Source organism: Strongylocentrotus purpuratus, unplaced genomic scaffold, assembly GCF_000002235.5.
Source record: "Strongylocentrotus purpuratus isolate Spur 01 unplaced genomic scaffold, Spur_5.0 spur5_scaffold_14, whole genome shotgun sequence".
NCBI lineage: Eukaryota > Metazoa > Echinodermata > Echinoidea > Camarodonta > Strongylocentrotidae > Strongylocentrotus > Strongylocentrotus purpuratus.
Window position 1 is genome coordinate 29,884,546 of NW_022145599.1, and position 19,426 is coordinate 29,903,971.

The window sequence follows — 19,426 nt, forward strand, 5'->3', positions numbered from 1 at the left end:
ACATAATTCTGCATTATCATTGATATTCTTGCGTTTATAAAGCGTCTTCACTCTTGGTTGCAGAGATGAGATGAAGTCTCAATGCCCAATGTCATTATCACTAAAAAGACAAAGCATGTCTTTGAAGAAGTAATATGCCTAGACAAATTGATATGGAAGATATCACAGAAAGGGTCTCATATATGCATGCTTATTTCTTCGTATTTTCAGAAAGTTCATCCAATTACATGGCAGTGGAACACTGTCATCGATGCTTTCCAATATTAGCTGAATTGCTCTCATCAAGGTTATCACGTCTACTTCTTTCAATTCCCTTAGGGGATATCCCTTGAGTGTCACATTGATCAAATAATATTCGAAAGTAGGTACATGCATCCATCTCCAAATAAAAAATTGTGCCTTAATGGTGAGGAATAAATTATGTTCATACCTTCTATGCATGCATCAGAAACACTAAAAAATTAAGTATTGCTGATTAACTGGTAGTCTGATGTGAAACGCTTATCAAAATGTCTCCTACTCCTCTTCTTCTGTAGAACATTCTGTTTGTGGACTCCAAGGAGATGAAGAGTTGATGTCCTTATGGATTTTCCTTCATGGATATTAGAATAAGTAATCGTAGCTGAAAACCTATTTGGTACATGTCGGTTTAGCGGTAAGGGGTAGGCAACGTATGCCTATGACTTAATCCAACTCCATCATCATTCTCTACATATAATCTCTTTTTATATACCTCCCCTTTGCATGTCTTCCATGAGTTGTTTTTCTTGAGGAGTTAAAAGCTCAACAGGAATCTATTTCGGAGTACAAGTATTGCAAGGTGAAAGGGGGCTTGGGTGAGAGTAATGTTGATAAATACAAGCGAAGATGATCTGCAAAAATTTGCTTGCCAAAGAGTTAAGATGCAAGCCATCAACAGCAAAGTCAAATTCCTGTGTAAAGTCAAATGCTTCACAATCGATCAACTGGCAAGATAACTACTATGAAAGTACAGAGATTGCTGATTAAAAGTCCTCAGAGTCCCAGCTTGTACGCTGCAAGTGCAGGTCTCTTTGCTTCGTCTTTTTGTGCATTACACAAAAAAGGTTTTATGGAAGCATAGCATAAGGTACATATGGTTACTTATTTTTTAGCACTAACTTTCCGAGCATTAGACATCTTCTCTCTAGCATGCCTATTAAAGTCGCTGTCTGAGTAACCGGGGAAGGTGGTGCAAGCAAAACCTTTAAGAGAAATAAACAGGGAAAATAACGTTATTTGTTACAAAATGTCAGTCTGCCAAAGGAGTGTTACATTTCTATAAATAGTTAGTCAATCCATTTGGCCCGAAAGAAAAGTTTCAACTTAGATGCAAGTAAAATTTTTTTTTTGAGACTTATGCGATAGTCAATATGTATTTAACTTACGTACAACTGTAGGCACTCTGAAGCTAACTTCACCACACATATTATGATCACAATCGGACATTATATTCTCAACTTGGTTCTGATAATTCTAAGAATCAATTTAGTGTCATCAATTTTTACTTGCAATAGTACTCTCTACGTGGTTTCCTACAATATTCATTGAGGCCTGGATGAAAATTGCAGTAAAATGCAAAATACGGACAAAGGAAAATATATTTCAAAAAATCTGAACCTCCTGACTCTTTCACTCCCCATTTAGTTTTCAATCTATATAATAAAACGTTGCAAAATTACATCTAAACAGGTATCAATGTCATATTTTGTCTTCCACATAACCAATTAAACTTTAAAAAATAACATGTTATTAATTCAATTAAATAAAAAGATACATTAAAACCCTTGGATTAACTAACACATAAAGATTCCAAAGTAAAACCCTGATAAAACAAACAAGCAAAATTCATTCATATCTAACAGAAACAAAAATATAACCCCCCCCCCCAGAATAATGACCAATTATACGATAAACATAACACCAAACAACATATCCCACTACAATCTTACCTCGATCTTTGTGCTTGGACTGGAATGTATGGTCACTCCTGACGTCCCATCTACCATCACCTCCATCCACACCAACTTCAGATCTTCATCTTTTCGCCTTACTTTATTCGCTGTGTTCCCCCACAACAAGACCTGACCAAAAACAAACAAAAAAATTAACAACTTTTGATTTTAAATCCATTAGAAAGTGAAGACCTTCTGCACCTCCCCCCCCCCCCCCCCCTCCCCCAACCACCCACAAACTCTTTGAATCTCGGCAAATAATGGACCATTTGACTTGAAAATTGGCCCAGTCAAAAATGATGTTGGGTAAAAAAAGGGAATTAATTAATACAATGCAAGCCTCTTAAAAAACAAACCATTTAACATCTAAAATGTCCAGTCAATATGTAAATCAAAATAAACCACTTCTGCAAATACCTTGCTCTTTGCAGTAATCCTTAACTGCCTCTCTGAGCTCTTCGTCTCTGACACATCTTGAACCATGAAGAATGAATTAGCCGTGAGCTTCTTCAAGGTTTCAGCCTCCTTGCTGAAAGACGATGCACAGAACATCTCCAGGCATTTCCTGCTCTGTGGCTCATAGACGCTACCCCTCAGGAAATGGTACTCCCTTTTCTTCCGCTCTTCAAATTCTTCAACCACCATCAATTTCAGAAGACCCATCCTAAAAAAAACATCACAAAAATAAATATTTTACAACAAAAACAAATTGTTAATGACCTCATACCACCAAACATATGATTTGAAATATAAACAGTCAATATTCAATATTTCAGAAATATGAGCAATCAAAACAATGTCAACATACTTGGACATTATGAACGACAAACCCACAAAGGCCACCTCCGTTTGTCTTCACAGTTGGAAGTCTAAACGACATGTCTTTGATGCCAGCAATTCTCACGTTTCACAATACACGTGCCTGTTGTCAACACTTTTGCATCTATGACATTATTGTACAAATTACAAATTTTCAATCTTGTTCCATTACACAATCTACCATAATTGCTCCCTTTTTCAATTGTAGTTTACTGTATGCAGTGGTAGTCCTAATGATGTCATGGAGTTTACAAACTATGTTGGATAGTTGAGAACATCTGAACGGTCATCTGTTGATTATTGTGTCTGTACTGTAGTAGACTGCTGTATGCTCAGGAAGTTTTTTCTGATTCATTATAAATGTGGCATCGTTTTTTGGTGTCAGGATTGCTTCTTGTTCCACAATGTCCTTCACAATGTCTCTGGTGATAACAGAGGATGGAAGGATAATGGATTGAGCTGGAAGTGTGTCAGTTTCAGCGTGATATGTACCGTCTCCTACCTGTAGAAGCCATTCTGCAAATTGCTTTTCTCTTGGATTGCCCTCATATTTCTGGTTAGTTTGAAGTTGTGAAATTGTTTGAAGGTATTTGATTTCTTAATCGATAGTGATACCATTGACAGTTTTCAAGTCTTTGTAACTTTTGGCACCAGAAACGTGAAGTAGAAGAAGACTAAGGAAAAATCTTTCTTCATCTTTTGGACTTACACTGTACATTCTTTGAACAGATTTGATGTTTATTTTCTGTTTTTGCCATTTGCTTGTTTTACTATTGAGAACATAGTGGTTGGGTATTTCTGTTGAATACGGTAGACATTTCTTGTGGAATTGTGTCAACGTTCCCGCTTAACGGCGAAGGCGGTCAAGGAAAGATGTTTTTGACCAACCAAAAAATTTTTTTTTTTATGGGGGCTCTTTACAGATTTTCCCTTTAAAAAATAGCCCTCAATTATTTTGCGGTGGCTATTTATACATGCTATCTCTAAGTAGGGGTAGGAGGAGTGTGGCGAACTCCTTAGTCAACCCCTAGTGTCAATCCCTGGTTCCCAAAGAATTGAACAAAAATCACAGATCTGGCTTTCAATAGAGAAGACCTGAAGGCCCTCAATGCATCAGTCAAAATCTGTGACCGCCTGACCCTGATTTTAGACGCCTCTTCAGTCACTTGTGACTCTGTCCAGTTATTCATTGCCTCCTGCATGACCAGATCATTAAATTCCATGTTCTGGCAAGAAGAATTTGCTTTTTAGTAGCACCCTGTATTATACTCAGGGGACTTTTTTCACAATGATTTGTTAAAATAAGATGCAGGATGTTTGGAAAGTCATTGTGTCTCTCGGTGTGCACTCGCTCCCAAAGGCATTCCATGGCATGCCTCGATAATACTTCCTGATGATCCTCTTTGATCGCTGCCACTCTGCTATAGCTTCCGTGATGTCACAATTGTTCCTTGAAAGGACTGGCTAGAAGTGGTCTAGTAGTTTCTTGACCTCCTCATCTCCATGGCCAGTCAGATCCTCGGGCCAGTTCTTTGGATTGAGCGATGACACTGCATTCAGAACTACATCTTAGGTGAAACTCTCAAACCGGACCTTGAGGCATTAAAGAATAGGCTTGATGAGCTCCTTTTTCCACCTCCCACCTCCCACAACTGGCTTCCACCTCCTCGACGTGGGTGAGGTTCACTCCTTTGTACATTGTACCCTCCAAATGTCCTCTATCATCGCGTACCTTGGGTACATCACTTGTTGTCATCTCATCGAGTACCTGCTGTGTCATCTACCACATCCGGTAGATTCACGTTGTCTCGTTGGAAAAGGAGCGAAAGACATGACAGTTCTGTCAGCAAATCTGTGTAGAGAGCTGTATGCCAGACAAACTTGAAACTCTGGAGCTTCTTCAACCACCCTTTTGCTTTGGCAGCATCCTCCTTCTTGAAGTCTGGTCCTTGTTGACTTGAGACTTCATTCAGGTGTGCCATGACTGTCAGGTAATTCTTTCCTATCCATGCTGAGGTCTGTACACACTGCGAAAGTGTTGTTCTTCATGTTCATCAGGTCTCCTGTCAATTCTACTTCGTTATAGAATAGTTCGTACACTGTTGTCTTTGTTGAAGTTGAAGAAGTGGAGGACCCAGCAATGGCAGCTAGCTCCTGGCCTGAATCGGAATTGTCATTTACCACAGCTGCTGTTAAAATAAATTCCTTGTAATGTCCCCTCTTCTCAAAGGGTTCCACCAAATAAGATTGAATATCTTCATTTGCCATGATGTACAACTTACTTGGTTCCACTAAAATAACTAAATCTTTGACTTTCAGATAAACTGAATATCGATGCTGACTTGTACACTTGACTTGGGTATATGCGCAGCGCATGCACCTGGACCGGCTATCCTTTTGCTGGGCCGAAAATTAGTGAAGATACATGGACAGATGTCGCTATACTCCAAACCATTTAAATGCACTCTGCTATTCATGTATTCACACATGTTGTGCCAAAACAGTTTCTTTACAAAATGTTTGTATTGTTCGATGGAGTTCAAATTTCCCCAAGTATCAAAAACACATAAGACACAGATTATATACAACAGAAAACAGAAAACACACACAAAATGGAAACATGTCTACAAATATAACAGAATTATTCAAAGTTACTTACTTAAAGAAACTTTGTATGTCTCTTTTTTTTCTGTTTGTTAAATAAAGTTTGCTTGTTCATTTTAGACCTATTTTAATGAACCCCATATGTGATGATTGCCTATAGGGGAAAGTATCACATTTAATTTTGTGGGTAGGATGTTTCTTGAGGGTGTGAACATGTGTGGGGGATGTGTGTTTTGCTTGTGTGGATGAGTGTGTGTACGTGTGTGTGTGTATATGTGCACTGGTGTGGACTTTTTTTCCTTGTACCAGTAAAATAACCTCCGGATTTTTTTTATGGAGTGAATAACATGTACAATTGATTTATAAATTATGTTTATGTACTTTTAGTGTGTTGCTCAGCTATATATATACTGCAAATCAGTTTTTGTTAAATCATGTTTATGTATGAGCAATTAAAATTGAAAACGTTTATTTATTTTATTCAATTGTATGCTCTTGTTTGTGATACATTTGGAGGAATAAACAAAATTACTACAAATTTTTAAAAAAGTGCTTTGTATAGAAAGGATGCGAGATGTCTTTGTTGTGCGATTGATATGTATCTTTTCTATCGTAAAACCAGAATTCTTAGAGCAGTGAAACTATGGCAAAAACTAAGCGTCTGACATTTTCATAGCAAGATGTTTTTTGCAAATTGCAAATATTCAGTGTTGTGTCAGTTTTCATTTATGTCTTTTTGAATAATAGTTTGATAATCACTTATGTACGTTTCATGAGGGTTCTTTTAAATTCCTGACCCATATGTCCGTTATTCTTATGATGATAAAACTGTTACATTTTTGTTCGCTATGTTATATTTTTTTTAAGGTGTGGTTCTGCTATTAAGATATATAACTCCTTAAATTGTATTAATTTCTACTTTAAATGTATGAGTAAGTATGTTGCCTCCTTTTTTAATAGGAAAATAAGAATGATCTTTCCATTTTTTATTCTGCTTGTAATTTTACACTTAAGAATAACTCATACAGTAATCAAGAAATGCACTCATAAATATAATGGAATGACTGTAATAACTTTATATCATAAACCTTTTTGTTTGTAGTTTGATCATTTTTTTTTTATGTCAAAGATCTTTCTTACTGTCAACAATGATATTACATGCAGTTTGGATAAAAAAAAAATCTTTTCTATATTGTACACCTGTTTACTCAGTGATTTTGCTCTGTCCTGTGAACTCAATTTTTGTTTTAAATCACTATTTAAAATCACTATAGTCACCATGGAGTACAAAGTAAATTAAATTGGATAACATTTTCAAAATCTGTGCCTGCGCATAAATCCTTTACAAATAATGGGGGTGAAATATATGTTATGAATATGAAAGACCTTTTTTTTTGGGGGGGGGGGGGGGGTGTTTGTATTTTCTTATGTCTTATGTAATGTGTATGACTGTATACATGTATACCTTCTTTTCCATGTTTATTTGCAAATATGCATACAAAATGACCATTATTATTTCATAATCTAGTTCTTAAAAGATGCAATCCTATTTATGTATGTGTGTGTAAAATTGCTTTTCATTACATGTACAGTTGGTACTATGATCTAACAATGAATATATTTGATTGTATATATCCCAAAGAAATCATGTTCAGATTACATATTTCATTGTAATAGACAATAGACAATAGGTAATGGGCAAAGCTGTTGAAATTGCTTTAGGTTGATTTTCGAAAGTCTTTGCGATCATGTAACATTTCAATGTATAAACATTGATGTATTCTAAACAAATGATTGGTAATACTGGAACTAGGAGAGTATTTGTTTTCAAAGCCTTTCTGAGTTGTAGGTTGGCAATTTTAATAAATTATATTTTTGTAAATTACAGAATTCATTATATGTTTATGTGTTTTGTTTGTTTTTTAATTTTCTTCTTGCTTATATTAGTTGGTGAGGTATATGAATGATGGACATGTCCATTATTGTCTTCTTTTTTTTGGGGGGGGGGTGATATCATAAATAATATCTTGAAATTGAAAAGCAATATATTCAAAAAGGCTTGTTGAAATCCCTAAATTAGTCATTTTTTATATGTTTTCAGAGAAGCAGGATTTTTAAATTAAATCTCACCCAGTCTTTTAGAAGATCTTAAGAAATGACAAGTTTACATTTACCAGTCTGTTTGAGCTTTGGAGAGAAGGGGAGAAAGAGTTGGATGAAGAGAAAAGGGGGAAGGAGAGATGATGGGAGAGGAAAGGAGGGAAGAAGAGAAAGAGATGGGAAAAGAGGAAGGAAAAAAATGAAAGAGAAAGCGTGGGATTAGGAAGGAGAGAAAGAGAATTCAAAAAGAAATGGGGGGAAGAAGAGAAAGATAATGGAGAAGAGGAAGGGAGGGGAAAAGGAGAAAGAGTGGGATTAGGAAGAAGAGAAAGAGAATTAAAAGAGAAAGGGGATCATTAAATATGTGAAACCAAAAATAGGAGAGAATGATTGGGAGGTGGATAGAACACCTTGTAGAATAGTGAGTGAACCCTATACAATTTGGCCCAGGGGGGGGGGGGGTGGGAGAGGGTGAAAATGCTCCATATTCCCCCCCCCCCCCCCCCTTTAGCAAAATAAATGAACAAAATAAGTGCTCACAGCTAAATTGTTTTTTACAAATTGGCCCCGCCCTCGCCTCTGGCTTGGTCCCCCCCCCCCCCCCCCCCCCCCCCCGGTCAGAACTAGTGGCCCATTCAAGGTTCTGTAGACAGACATCAAAATCAGTTGTCCATCGTTGCCAGTAAATAATGCACATAGACAACGAAGTAAGCTGTTACTGCAAAAGTAGGCTTAAACTTGTAGATAACAGCCAGCAAAACTCAACAATAATTAAAGAAGGGTGGAGTTAGCTGAACAAGAACAAGAAAGTTACACCATCAGATTGTTAGAAAACGGTCACATGCTTAAAAAGGCATGCCTTTAACAAATCCTTTACCTGACATTCGGTCGTTATAACAAGTATTTAAAGTGATTTAAATACCAATCTTCAAGCACTAATTGGTGTGGGGGCTAGAAGCTCAGGGATTTTAGGCATTAAATAACCATCAGATGAGCATCCAGGGGCTTGCCTTTGTGACACTTGCAGGTCACTATTCCTTCTTTCTTTCTATCTTTCTTTCTATTTCTCATTAATATACCTTTTCAAATAAGCAGCCTGGGAGGAAGGCCTCCCCCCCGCCCCGATCCACAGTGAGTGCATCTGGAATATTGCAGCTGATATCCACCCCCCCCCCCCCACGATCCATGCATTGTTGATGATCTCCCCTACTTTTCACCCTTTCCTTTTCTTTTCTTCTTCCTCTTTTTGTTTTCCTTTAGCTCTCTTCTTTCCCTTTCCCTTCCCTCTCTCTTTTTTTTTTGGTGGAGGGGGGGGGGGGGGCAGCAGCCTGGGAAGAAGGCCCTTTCCCACCCCAGCCCCCTCACCGATCTCCTTCTTTCCCCCCTTTTCTTTTCTCCTTCCTCCTTTTCTTTCCCTTTCTCTCTCTCTCTCTCTCTTTGCGAGGGGGGGGGGGGGGGGTCCTTGCTCGGCCCCACTGTATCCACGCCTGATTGTACAAGTCAATAATAAACGTTTTTCTCCTACATTCTGACAGTTCAAGCTAAAACAAGTGTGCAAACCAATAAGTTGTTTCACATATTTGAGAACATTTATTGTAGGTTTAAGAAGAGACAAATAAGTTCAAGAAACTCTTTTCTCTTCAAGCAATGTTCCCTTTCCCTTCCCTTCCTTCTCTTTCTCTCTCTCTCTCTCTCTCTCTCTCTCTCTCTCTCTCTCTTGGGCTTGCTGGGAGGGGGGGGGGGAGTAAGGGCCTGGGCGGAAGGCCCTTTCCCACCCCTCCCCCCATGCACCGATCTCCTTCTTTTCACCCTTTTCTTTTCTTCTTCCTCTTTAGCTCTCCTCTTTCCCTTTCCCTTCCCTCTGAATAGATAATAAGTTCAAGAAACTCTTTTCTCTACAAGCAATGTAAACTGTACAAAAATCCAATCATTTAAACAAATTTAGTGGAATTTATTATTTGTATATATTGGATATCGTGAAATCTTTATTTATAAATACTTGGGCTATCCAATACTAGTACACGTTTAGTTGCATTAGACCACATATAAATAATTGTTAAATTAAATATAATATTGGTGTAAATAATAGGTCTACAAACGGCGCCTCATAATCGCCAAGGCCTATCCAAATTATTACAAGGGGCGCGCAGGCCAGGATCAAGATGAAATGAGCTAGCTATTTCAAGATGTGCTTGATCGACCACGGCCACGTACGTACGTCACTCAATCTCAACAAGCCATGTAATTGAAACAGCAATGTTGATGATATTTTTGGCAGTGAAACAGCATCGTTATTTCAAATGGTTCGTGCAAAGAAAGCACTGCTTTCGTATCGGCTCTCTGAGTCTGTGAAGGACAGCGTCTCTATTTCTCCCAGGCCAGCTGCCCTCGCCTCCCGACGGTCATTTCTCCTTCGCGGTGCTGAGGAAAAACAAGCGAGCACATGTTCGGAGCTGAGAGTGCAGTGCAGTGAGAGCTCGAGAGAGCTGAGAAGCCCCGATATTGCTGTGCTGGTGTGCTTTGATGTTGATACAGCCCCTTTCATCTCGTTGATAACAAGAAGGTAGAGTAGTACTAGAAATTTCAAAATTAGTTTTTTTTATAATAGTCTAGATCTAATTATAATTTAGGCGCTAGGCCTAGGGTCTAAGTTAGATCTAATTCAGAATCATCATGATCATAATCCATATCCATACAAAAATCAACTAGACTTCTTGTAGTCTAAAGTTATGCCTAGTTGACACTTTCACGATTTTTGGTCCCGCACTGCCCCGCATTGAATGCGTGCCAGTGCGTGACAGTGCGTGCCACTTCAGTAACACGCACTGTCATGCATAGTTCCCGCATTCATGCATTGTTCACGCATAGTTCACGAATAGTTCACGCATAGTTCACGCATAGTTCACGACTATTCACAACTACTTTGCGCATTGTGTTAACTATCACAAAAAACAAGGCAGACGTCTATTCGCTCTCGTGTTTTTCATTAATTCAGCAGAACTATCGTCATTAAGAATAAGATGTTGAATTCTGAAGAAGCTAATTTAGAACAGAGAAGGTGTTTATATGTAGCTGCAGGAGCATTAATAGTTTATCAACAAGAAAGAGATCTTGAAGAAAGACGAGAAGAGGAGAAAAAAGGAAAAAGAAAAAGGAGGACATTGTGGGTGAGAGATTGGCTGTCAAGACGCCACATCCACGGACATTTTGATCATTTACTGGCAGAGCTGCATAGGGAGGATCAAAAGAGCTATAAGAATTTTTTGAGAATCACTCCTGATCTGTTTGAGGAAATGGTTGGAAAGCTAACGCCTCATCTGGAGAAGAAAACAACGTTTATGCGAGAACCACTAGAAGTTGGACTGAAACTAGCCGTCACTCTCCGTTTCTTGGCAACAGGAAATTCTTATGCTACATAATAGTACAGCTTTCGAGTTGAGAAAAGCACCATATCGAGATTTATTCCCGAAGTATGTAATGCACTCATTGAAGTGTATAAAAAGGAAGTACTCAGCTGTCCAAAAACTGAAGATGGGTGGAAGGATGTGGCCAAGAAGTTCAGTTCCAGATGGAACTATCATAATTGCCTTGGTGCCGTCGATGGCAAACACGTGGCAATCAGGAAGCCGCCAAAGTCTGGGTCCTTGTACTTTAACTATAAAGGTTTCCATATTATTGTTCTCATGGCTGTAGCAGATGGTGGAACTTGGAAAAACTGCAACTTGTATGATGCCATAGAAGGGGAAAGAGCAGGGGTGCCGCCACCGGAACCAATGCCCAATGATGACATGCCCATACCTTTCCAATTTGTGGCTGACGATGCATTTGCGATGAAGCCCTGGCTAATGAAGCCCTTCTCACATAGGTCCCAAGTTCATGAGGAGATCATCTTCAGTTATAGACTAAGCCGAGCTAGGCGAGTAGTGGAAAACTCGTTTGGTATTTTGGCTCACAGGTAGGTCTCCCTTTCTTTCTGTATTCATTTCCATTCTCAGTGCCTATTGCTTTAAAAGTTCAAGCACATTGAATAAAAATATTTAACTTCCCCCCAGAAAGGAGTTGTTATCATAATAACCCACTTTGTTTAAACCAGCATAACGTAGAATTTTTATATGGTGTTTATTTTATCAACACATGTTTCTATTTCTGCAGCTTACGCACAAAATACCATGCGAGACTGCAATTGCTAACAAATCTGAAATGATACACTAAGCAGATGCTCTCATTTTGTTTGTATTTATTATAGTGATCTTTTTCTTTAGTATTCAGTATATCTAGTTTCTCCAAATAACAAGTACAATATTTTGTTTTTACTCCAAATGAAGCGTGATTATTTTAAAATCAAGATTCATATGTACAGATCGTAAAAAATATATATATATTTCATATTGATGGGCTCTTGTTTTATGGTATTACTTGATTTAGGTTCAGATGTTTCCTGACTACACTTCCGCAGAAGCCCCAAAATACCAACTTAATCATCATGAGTGCCTGCGTCCTACATAATCTGATATTAACCAGGTACTCACTGGCATCAGGAGATGTAGACCATGAAGATCCATCTACGCATGCGATGATGCCTGGTGCATGGAGAGACGACCCTGTGTTTCACGGTCTGAGAGCTCCGACAGGAAACACTTCTATCAAGGAAGCTAAGAGCCAACGTGCATATCTATCACATTATTACACCTCCCGCGCTGGAGCAGTTTCCTGGCAAGAAAAGATGATAACCTAAGCAGATTAACTATGACATTATTGTGATGCAGTATAGCACTAGCTCAATTCCACAAAAAATGCCAAATGACACTGACACAAATGACATTTTATTTCTTGAATGGTTATGTATTTCAACAAGGCCCGACATCGTTCCAATATCAACCGTCTGTTGTACATCTGATTTTAAACTTAGGATATGAGATCAGTGTTTATAATGTGTTTGTCTTTATGTACACAAAAATTCTACAGTGTATCAGCAATTAATGTTGTCAGGAAATTAAGGGGTTTTGGTAAGCTTTGTTGTTGAACTTAAACGTGATGCAGTTGGTGTCGGGGCATAGAAATTTCGTATTTCTAGTAAGCTTGCACAAACCCCACTCCTCACACGCACGCATACACACACACACACACATACACATGAACGCACATTTAAAGACTGGGTCCGCACCAGAAAAAAATCTTGTATTGATTAAAAGCAGATAAATCAGACGAAAAACAAAACAATTAAAACAAAACCAAAAACGTTGAAGTAAATCGGACAATAAATAAGAAAGTTATGAATATAACGCAAAAGTTATTTATCATGCTAACTGGCAACGCTGGGTCACGTGGCATGAAGTATGCCATGCACTTCTCTGCAGGTATTTTATTATATCTTATTGTTTTTAAATCCCCCCTTTGCAACCCTTTAACGCAAGAAGAACAGTTTGGTTTTTTTGGGGGGTCGATATAAACACGGGTACAGATACATTTATTGATTCAACCTTTAGAATGTTTTGAAAAATAACCACTTATGGATTAAAACGGATTCTTACAAACAAAAAGTTATAACAAGCTATAGCAGACAGGAAGTGCATGACATACGTCATGACACGTGACCAAGAGTCACGTGTTAAGGCTGTGTCACACCTTTGCGTTTTTAGCCTGCGTCGGCCCAGCGTTTTTGAAAATTAAAAACGCTTCCTGAACGCGGATCAGACGGTAGACTGACGTTGGAGACGTTCAGCTTGCGCTTTATTAATGAATTATTGTATCCATTCATCAATCATATTTTACACAAAACATCTGTGAGAGATAGGAAAAACTGGGAAATTGAATATCATTTATTGATACGATCATGCTTTTACATCGTTTAAGAAGATGCTATTAACATATGTATATATGTAATAGTCAAACAGTTGACGGTGTTATCTCGTATGAATAGGTGCACTTGAACGAATTGTGCGGAAACTTAACAATCATTTTTGAAATCCAATGAAAAATATCAAGTGCTTATAGTTACCCATTTTATTAAAGGCCTTGATATTCACCTATCTTTGCAGTCTTTGATTAGCCTTTGATTTGTCAATATGTTACTCTTAATATAAACAACTTTACATGTTTTGTTTTTTGTGTGTAATAAGAGACTTGTAATCAGAAGCAATCAGAATGCACGAATTGCGTGTTTTTTAATAAAAGAAACATAACCGAGTAGAAAACTTAGGCATTCTGGATATGCTCACATAAATGCAATTTAAATAACGTGTGATGAAGAAAAGAAAATAAGTCTGCAGGATAACGTTAAGTTTCATGGTGACTGACAACTGAATCTCCAATTTGAACTACCTTATAGACATGTTATAATTACCAAGATTTCTCAATGATATTTTGAACACTTTAAAGTTGTAACAAGTGAGTAACATGAACTAATCAACTACTAGAACAAATGTAAAAACGTAGGAACCAAAAAATCTTCCACTCAGTAAACCTTTCATTTTGTTTCTTGATAAAAGCATCATGCATGAGTATGTCAAAATGTCTAAATCAAGAATATCCATCGAAGCTCTCCCTGGAACTCAGAACATTCAAAAATCTGGAATATATTTTCCGACTTTGATCAAACTGTCACATTTTACCCTTGCTCTTCAGTGTGTAGTTCTGGTTTACGTTTCAGAAAATATTATACCTCTGTTCCAAATGTATAAATAAATGGTTTTCTTGCCGAGTGGGTTTTTAATAAAATTCCTTGCAAAGGCAACAACAAATAACAATTTCTTTTTTACTTTTATTTTTTTTTACCATGTAAGAATTAAGGTAAGTACTGAAAGAGTGTCCCGATATGGAAGACGTTAGTTTTGCAACCAGTATTGCCTTTTCTTAATCACCGGCTGCTGTTGAACACATTATTTTTCTTCTCCAAGCTCTTCCAGAACCGAGGAAACCATCTCATTACTACGTCGGGAGGGTGGGGTCGAAGCAGTGGACTGCTGAGAAGACGTTGGTATCGGTACAGGCACAGCTGAAGGCGCGGCTGGCATCCCAACATTGTTGAAGGATGGACTTGCTGGAGACCATTGATTGAAATTGGACCAATGACTATTGATTGGCCACTGGTTTGACTGCCATGACGAGGGTTGCTGTTGACATGGTTGAGTTGGCCTGGTTGGCTGTTTGAAATTGTGAACGAGTTGCAGACATTCAATTTGGAAACTGTGCCACGATTGCTCTGGAATTTTCTGCATATGGCCCTCCAGAAGACAGGCAAAATCATGGACGATCTTTTTTTGACCTGTCAAAGCAGCTGTCTGGCCCAAATTATCCGCTCTTGAAAGAACCTGAAAGGCATAAACAATATAACCAAATGTAATTTAGTAAGGCAATTAAAGTCAGGGTCTGATTACTGTCATTTACTGCCATATACTCAACAAATTTAGATCGATTGTCGAAGAATTAATTTTCAATGATACTTTTTGTTGTGAATTAATTTCTATAGTTTCCAAATGGAACTATTGAAAGCGGATCCGGCTTAGGTAATGTATTCAATTGTTTAAAAAAAAAAAAAAAAAAAAGTTCTATAATGCCTACCTGACGGAGAGCATCGTCGAGGTTATTCTGCAAAACAGTACTTGATCGAGAAGCTGGAGTTCTACTGCCAGAAGTTCCAGAGGCTTCGGAGCGTGCCGACTTTGGGACCCGATCCTTCAACGGGATCAAGGTCTCATTATCCATATCTTCTGAAACTGACATGACAGAAACTTCATCATCTTCTCGTTCGTGCACTTCCCCTTCTCTATCAAACTGCAAGGTGAAGAAACATCAAAATGAAAATTATGAAAAGGGTTCTGAAGGTTATTTCAAGGTTATTCTAATATTTCAATATAAAAATTGTGAATTGGTCATTTATATACCTACCGTGTCACTTGCCGTTGTCTTGCCACGAACAATGTGTTGCTTCAGAAATCCCCACGTGTTCACTATCTCATCATCACGTGTCGTTCTGTTGGTTTGCCCAGATCCACTTTTTTTCTCCTTGTTCAATATCTTTCCTAACCGAGTTCGCTTATTTTCGTACAACTTCTTACACTGGTCCCCTACATTAAAAACAAGGAAAACAATAAATAGGCTATTTGTGTGGTGAAGTTTAACCCTAAAAATAAAAAATAAAAACATTTAATTTCTATAAAGGAAAATATCAACAATTATTTTCCCAGTAAATTACTTTCTTATTAACTAGTAATGCAGACAACAAAAAACAAAAGGAGGATTTTTAAAACATGGGTATTGAACTTAACTAACCAACCATCAAAATTGAGAACTTACCAGTGGCAGGTGGATCCAATAATTTACCGCCATTCACCCACATCCTTCCCTTCGTAGCAACATTCATGTAATCTTTCTGGGTCTTATCATATAGTGCTGAATTTTCCTTCACAAAATCGGCTATTAATTGAACAGCGTCTTCGGTCCACTTGTACTCTGGGACATCCCTTTTAGATGTACGTGCTCTTTTTGTTCGCTTAGTTTTCTCTTCATGCTCTGTGTTCTCTGTCCCATCATTATCTGATGAGGAGGATGAAGCCATGATTTTGCTGCTGGCTCAAACAAGAATATTTTGACAAAACGCATCACGTGACTGATATGCGCGATCCTTGCGTGAAAGTGCGCGAAGGATGCGCAACCACTGCGCAAATTATGCGGGACCATGTCGTGAACTAGTCGTGAAGTGCGTGCCACATTCCCGGGGGTGGGGTACCCACTGTTTTTACGCCACGCACTGGCACGCATTGGCACGACTTGTTTGCGCATAGTTTGCGCACAGTTCACGCACTGCTGCAATGCGGGAAGTGTGTGGCAAAATTTTCAACATGTTGAAATTTTTTTTCGCTCTTCACGCATTGCCGCGCATTGCCGCGCATCGTCCCGCCCCTTCCTGCAAGTGTCCACGCATTGGCACGCATGATGCAATTTCAGTGCGTGAACTATGCGGGAACCGAAAATCGTGAAAGTGTCAACTAGGCATTAGGGTCTAGAGTCTTTTTATTTGCACTGTACACTCGGCACTTGACAAGCACAAGGTACGATAATACGCCAACGGCGGACTGTACTCTAATGGAAGAAGACGAAGAAGACTAAATCTTCATCAATTGTTCCAATAATGGTCATTATTTAAAGTCCTTATGTTTCTTAGATCTACCCTGATTATTACCCTGTTTCTTATCTTTTAAAAAATATTTAAAAGAAGACATATTTATAATAGACTTTTCACAGGTTTCACTGTAAATTGTTGCACATTACAATTGCATACCGTAAAGCGTATTGACGGTGAGGTGTAGAGGCGCACGCGTGCGTGAAGTTAGGGACCGTAATGATAAATTACTCACATGAATCTAATCAGTAGGGGCGCTGGTCCGAGAATAAGGATCGACTTCATAAACGAGGATCGTCTCAGTAAACACCGACCAATGCGTCCTCAAAAATAAGGATCATTTTCATATTTTGATCGGCACATTGGTGATACAAAAAACGGATTCCCTGATGATTTTCTTGATGCATTTTACATTGACTTTGTATAGAGACCTTCACATTATGAGCAATAAATCCTTGGGAAGGCGGACAACCCATAAAAGTAGACAGTGAACTAGGGTTATGTTCCCCAGGGAATCTATTTTGGCATCGCTAGCGGGCGGTTCGGTAACCCGAAACCCGCAGAGTGCCGATGAAAAAAAATGTCCGCGAAAATGCAGGCCATCCTCATTTTTGAGGATGCATCGTGTCAGCGTTTATGAGGACGATCCTCGTTCTCGGACCAGCGCCCCTACTGCTAATGAGGATCTGAGATTACAGTCTCTATCTTCAGTCATGCTCGCACCCCATCGTTGGCCATTAAAAAAAAATTACTTTGTGAACACTGATTTTCCTGCTTTTGACTCGCATCGACAGTGTAATTTAAATGGGAACATTTATATAATCTTTGCATCACCCACAGAGCAAAGTGATGAATCTACAAGGCAAGATGAGAAACTTCTTGGACCTCACGACTTTCTGCTATTGCCACACTTATGAGGACACAGGAGGAAATTCTCTGGTTCAAGGAAGGCATGGTGCTGGCTAGGCTGGGACTCGATCATGATATAGATGTCTTGCGTCTCTCATTACAGATCCACAGGTATATTTAAAGATCTTTGGATGTAGCGATTGCTTCTCAATTTATTCTCATATGTGTTAAGATATTCTTAGATGCACTACATGTAGAACAGTATCATTAATCGCTACACTGGATGAGGTTGCAAATTCATTCCATTTTACTTGGAGTGAAAGTTTTGGAGTTAAAACCCTTCTGGCTCTCAATAATCGGCAGACCACAAGTTGATAGGTAACCATAGACGTGCTGGAAAACAATTCATGAATATATGAATTTAATTTTTTTCATGGATCTAACTCCATACATTTTTCCTTGTCCTTCCACAGATTCTGTATTGCAGAAGTACCAAGAGAGCACTCACTCCTAGGCATGCCTACATCATTCCGAGTCCAGAATCTACTGCTGGCTCTCTGATCCCTAGTGCACTGTCTTCATGGATACCCCAGCAGATCCTTGTCATGCACGTCTCTTTGTTGTGAGTTTTTGATAAACTTTTCGTAAACTATGCGATATTGAAACAAAAATATACATGGTCATCAGAGTACTTTTTGAAGCACAAGATGTGTTGATAAATCTGGTCGGCTAAAATCCTCAATACAAAATCATATTTTCTCCTGAGCTAGAATGATTAATTCCCTCTGTGCATTGAGGAGAGAAAATAATGGTGTGAAGCAGATCAAAAGATTTGCTCCCATTGATTGTTGTAATGAAACCATTAAATTGGCATTTTTTAATGATATTTTGAATTCATTACCATATTTCTTTTATAATGAATTTAAAAAATCTTTTCGTACATCTATTGCTTTTTTTTAATGTTTCAACATCTTGAAAGATACGTTTTGTCACAATAGCCACAATACAAAAGATAATGCATAATAAAACAGTTTCTCGTATGTTGGCTTTGAGTTTGACATTTACCCCTTTCTTCATACGTTCATTTTGCTTTCACAATACCTACAGTTATCTCGACATCATGATTCTGAAGAGTTGCATTGCTGCAAAAACAATGTTGCCCCAAGGAGAGAGTTTCCTACATCCACTTGAGAAACTGAAACTAAAGATTTAAGCTGCCCATGGGTATTCTACTCCCAATATTTGCAACATGCCTTTTAAAGAATCTGCACATCTGAACGTGAAGTTGCCCAACCGAGGGATACTAGTGTCCATGATCAGAGCTTGAGAAACAGATCCTTTCATACTTGAGGAACAGTACAATATCAAAGTATAGCTGGTAATCTGAACATTTGAAATTTGGTCGGCAGAGGGGTGCAAGTATTCAAGTGATGCAGAGAATATTTGCAATGGCAGCAGGGCAGTGCATCCATCGTCACTCCTCACATCGTTTCCAGAATGAGGATCACAAGTATTCAAGGGATGCAGAGAACATTGGAAACGGCAGCAGGACAGAGCATCAATCATCACTCCTCACATCGTTTCCAGAATGAAGATCACAACTATTCACTAGATGCAATGAACATTGGTAATGGCAGCAGGGCAGAGCATCCATCGTCGCCCCTCACATAGTCTCCAGAATGAGGATCACAAGTATTCAAGGGATGCATAGAACATTGGCAATGGTAGCAGGGCAGAGCATCCATTGTCATTACCTTACATCGTTTCCAGAATGAGGATCACAAGAGAGGTTTGGCTGTCTTGTTTGTGTCGTAGCCATGATTGATGAAGTTGATGGTTGTGAAGTTGTGGCGATGAGTCTGTGTTTACATTTCCAAATCATATGTAGAAACTTTTGCATTGTATAGGTAAATAGGTATTTTATTTCATTTTTCATTGTGTTGTAGGGTGCGACTAAGGC

General features: G+C 38.5%; 2 protein-coding genes across 2 annotated transcripts; one reads left to right on the top strand and one right to left on the bottom strand.

Annotated features, from left to right (window-relative positions):
• The first annotated feature begins 11,195 nt into the window (after positions 1–11,195).
• On the top strand, positions 11,196–12,644 carry LOC115923620. Its single transcript, XM_030984691.1, has 2 exons — positions 11,196–11,451; positions 11,922–12,644. The coding sequence occupies exons 1-2, from the start codon at positions 11,270–11,272 to the stop codon at positions 12,229–12,231; spliced, it is 492 nt and encodes a 163-aa protein (XP_030840551.1). The 5' UTR covers positions 11,196–11,269; the 3' UTR covers positions 12,232–12,644.
• A 1,047-nt stretch (positions 12,645–13,691) lies between these two features.
• On the bottom strand, positions 13,692–16,053 carry LOC115923835. Its single transcript, XM_030985205.1, has 4 exons — positions 15,792–16,053; positions 15,384–15,562; positions 15,057–15,269; positions 13,692–14,806 (listed from the first exon to the last, which is right to left on the bottom strand). Exons 1-4 carry the CDS (start codon positions 16,051–16,053, stop codon positions 14,375–14,377), a joined length of 1,086 nt encoding a protein of 361 aa, XP_030841065.1. The 3' UTR covers positions 13,692–14,374.
• Positions 16,054–19,426: the final 3,373 nt, after the last annotated feature.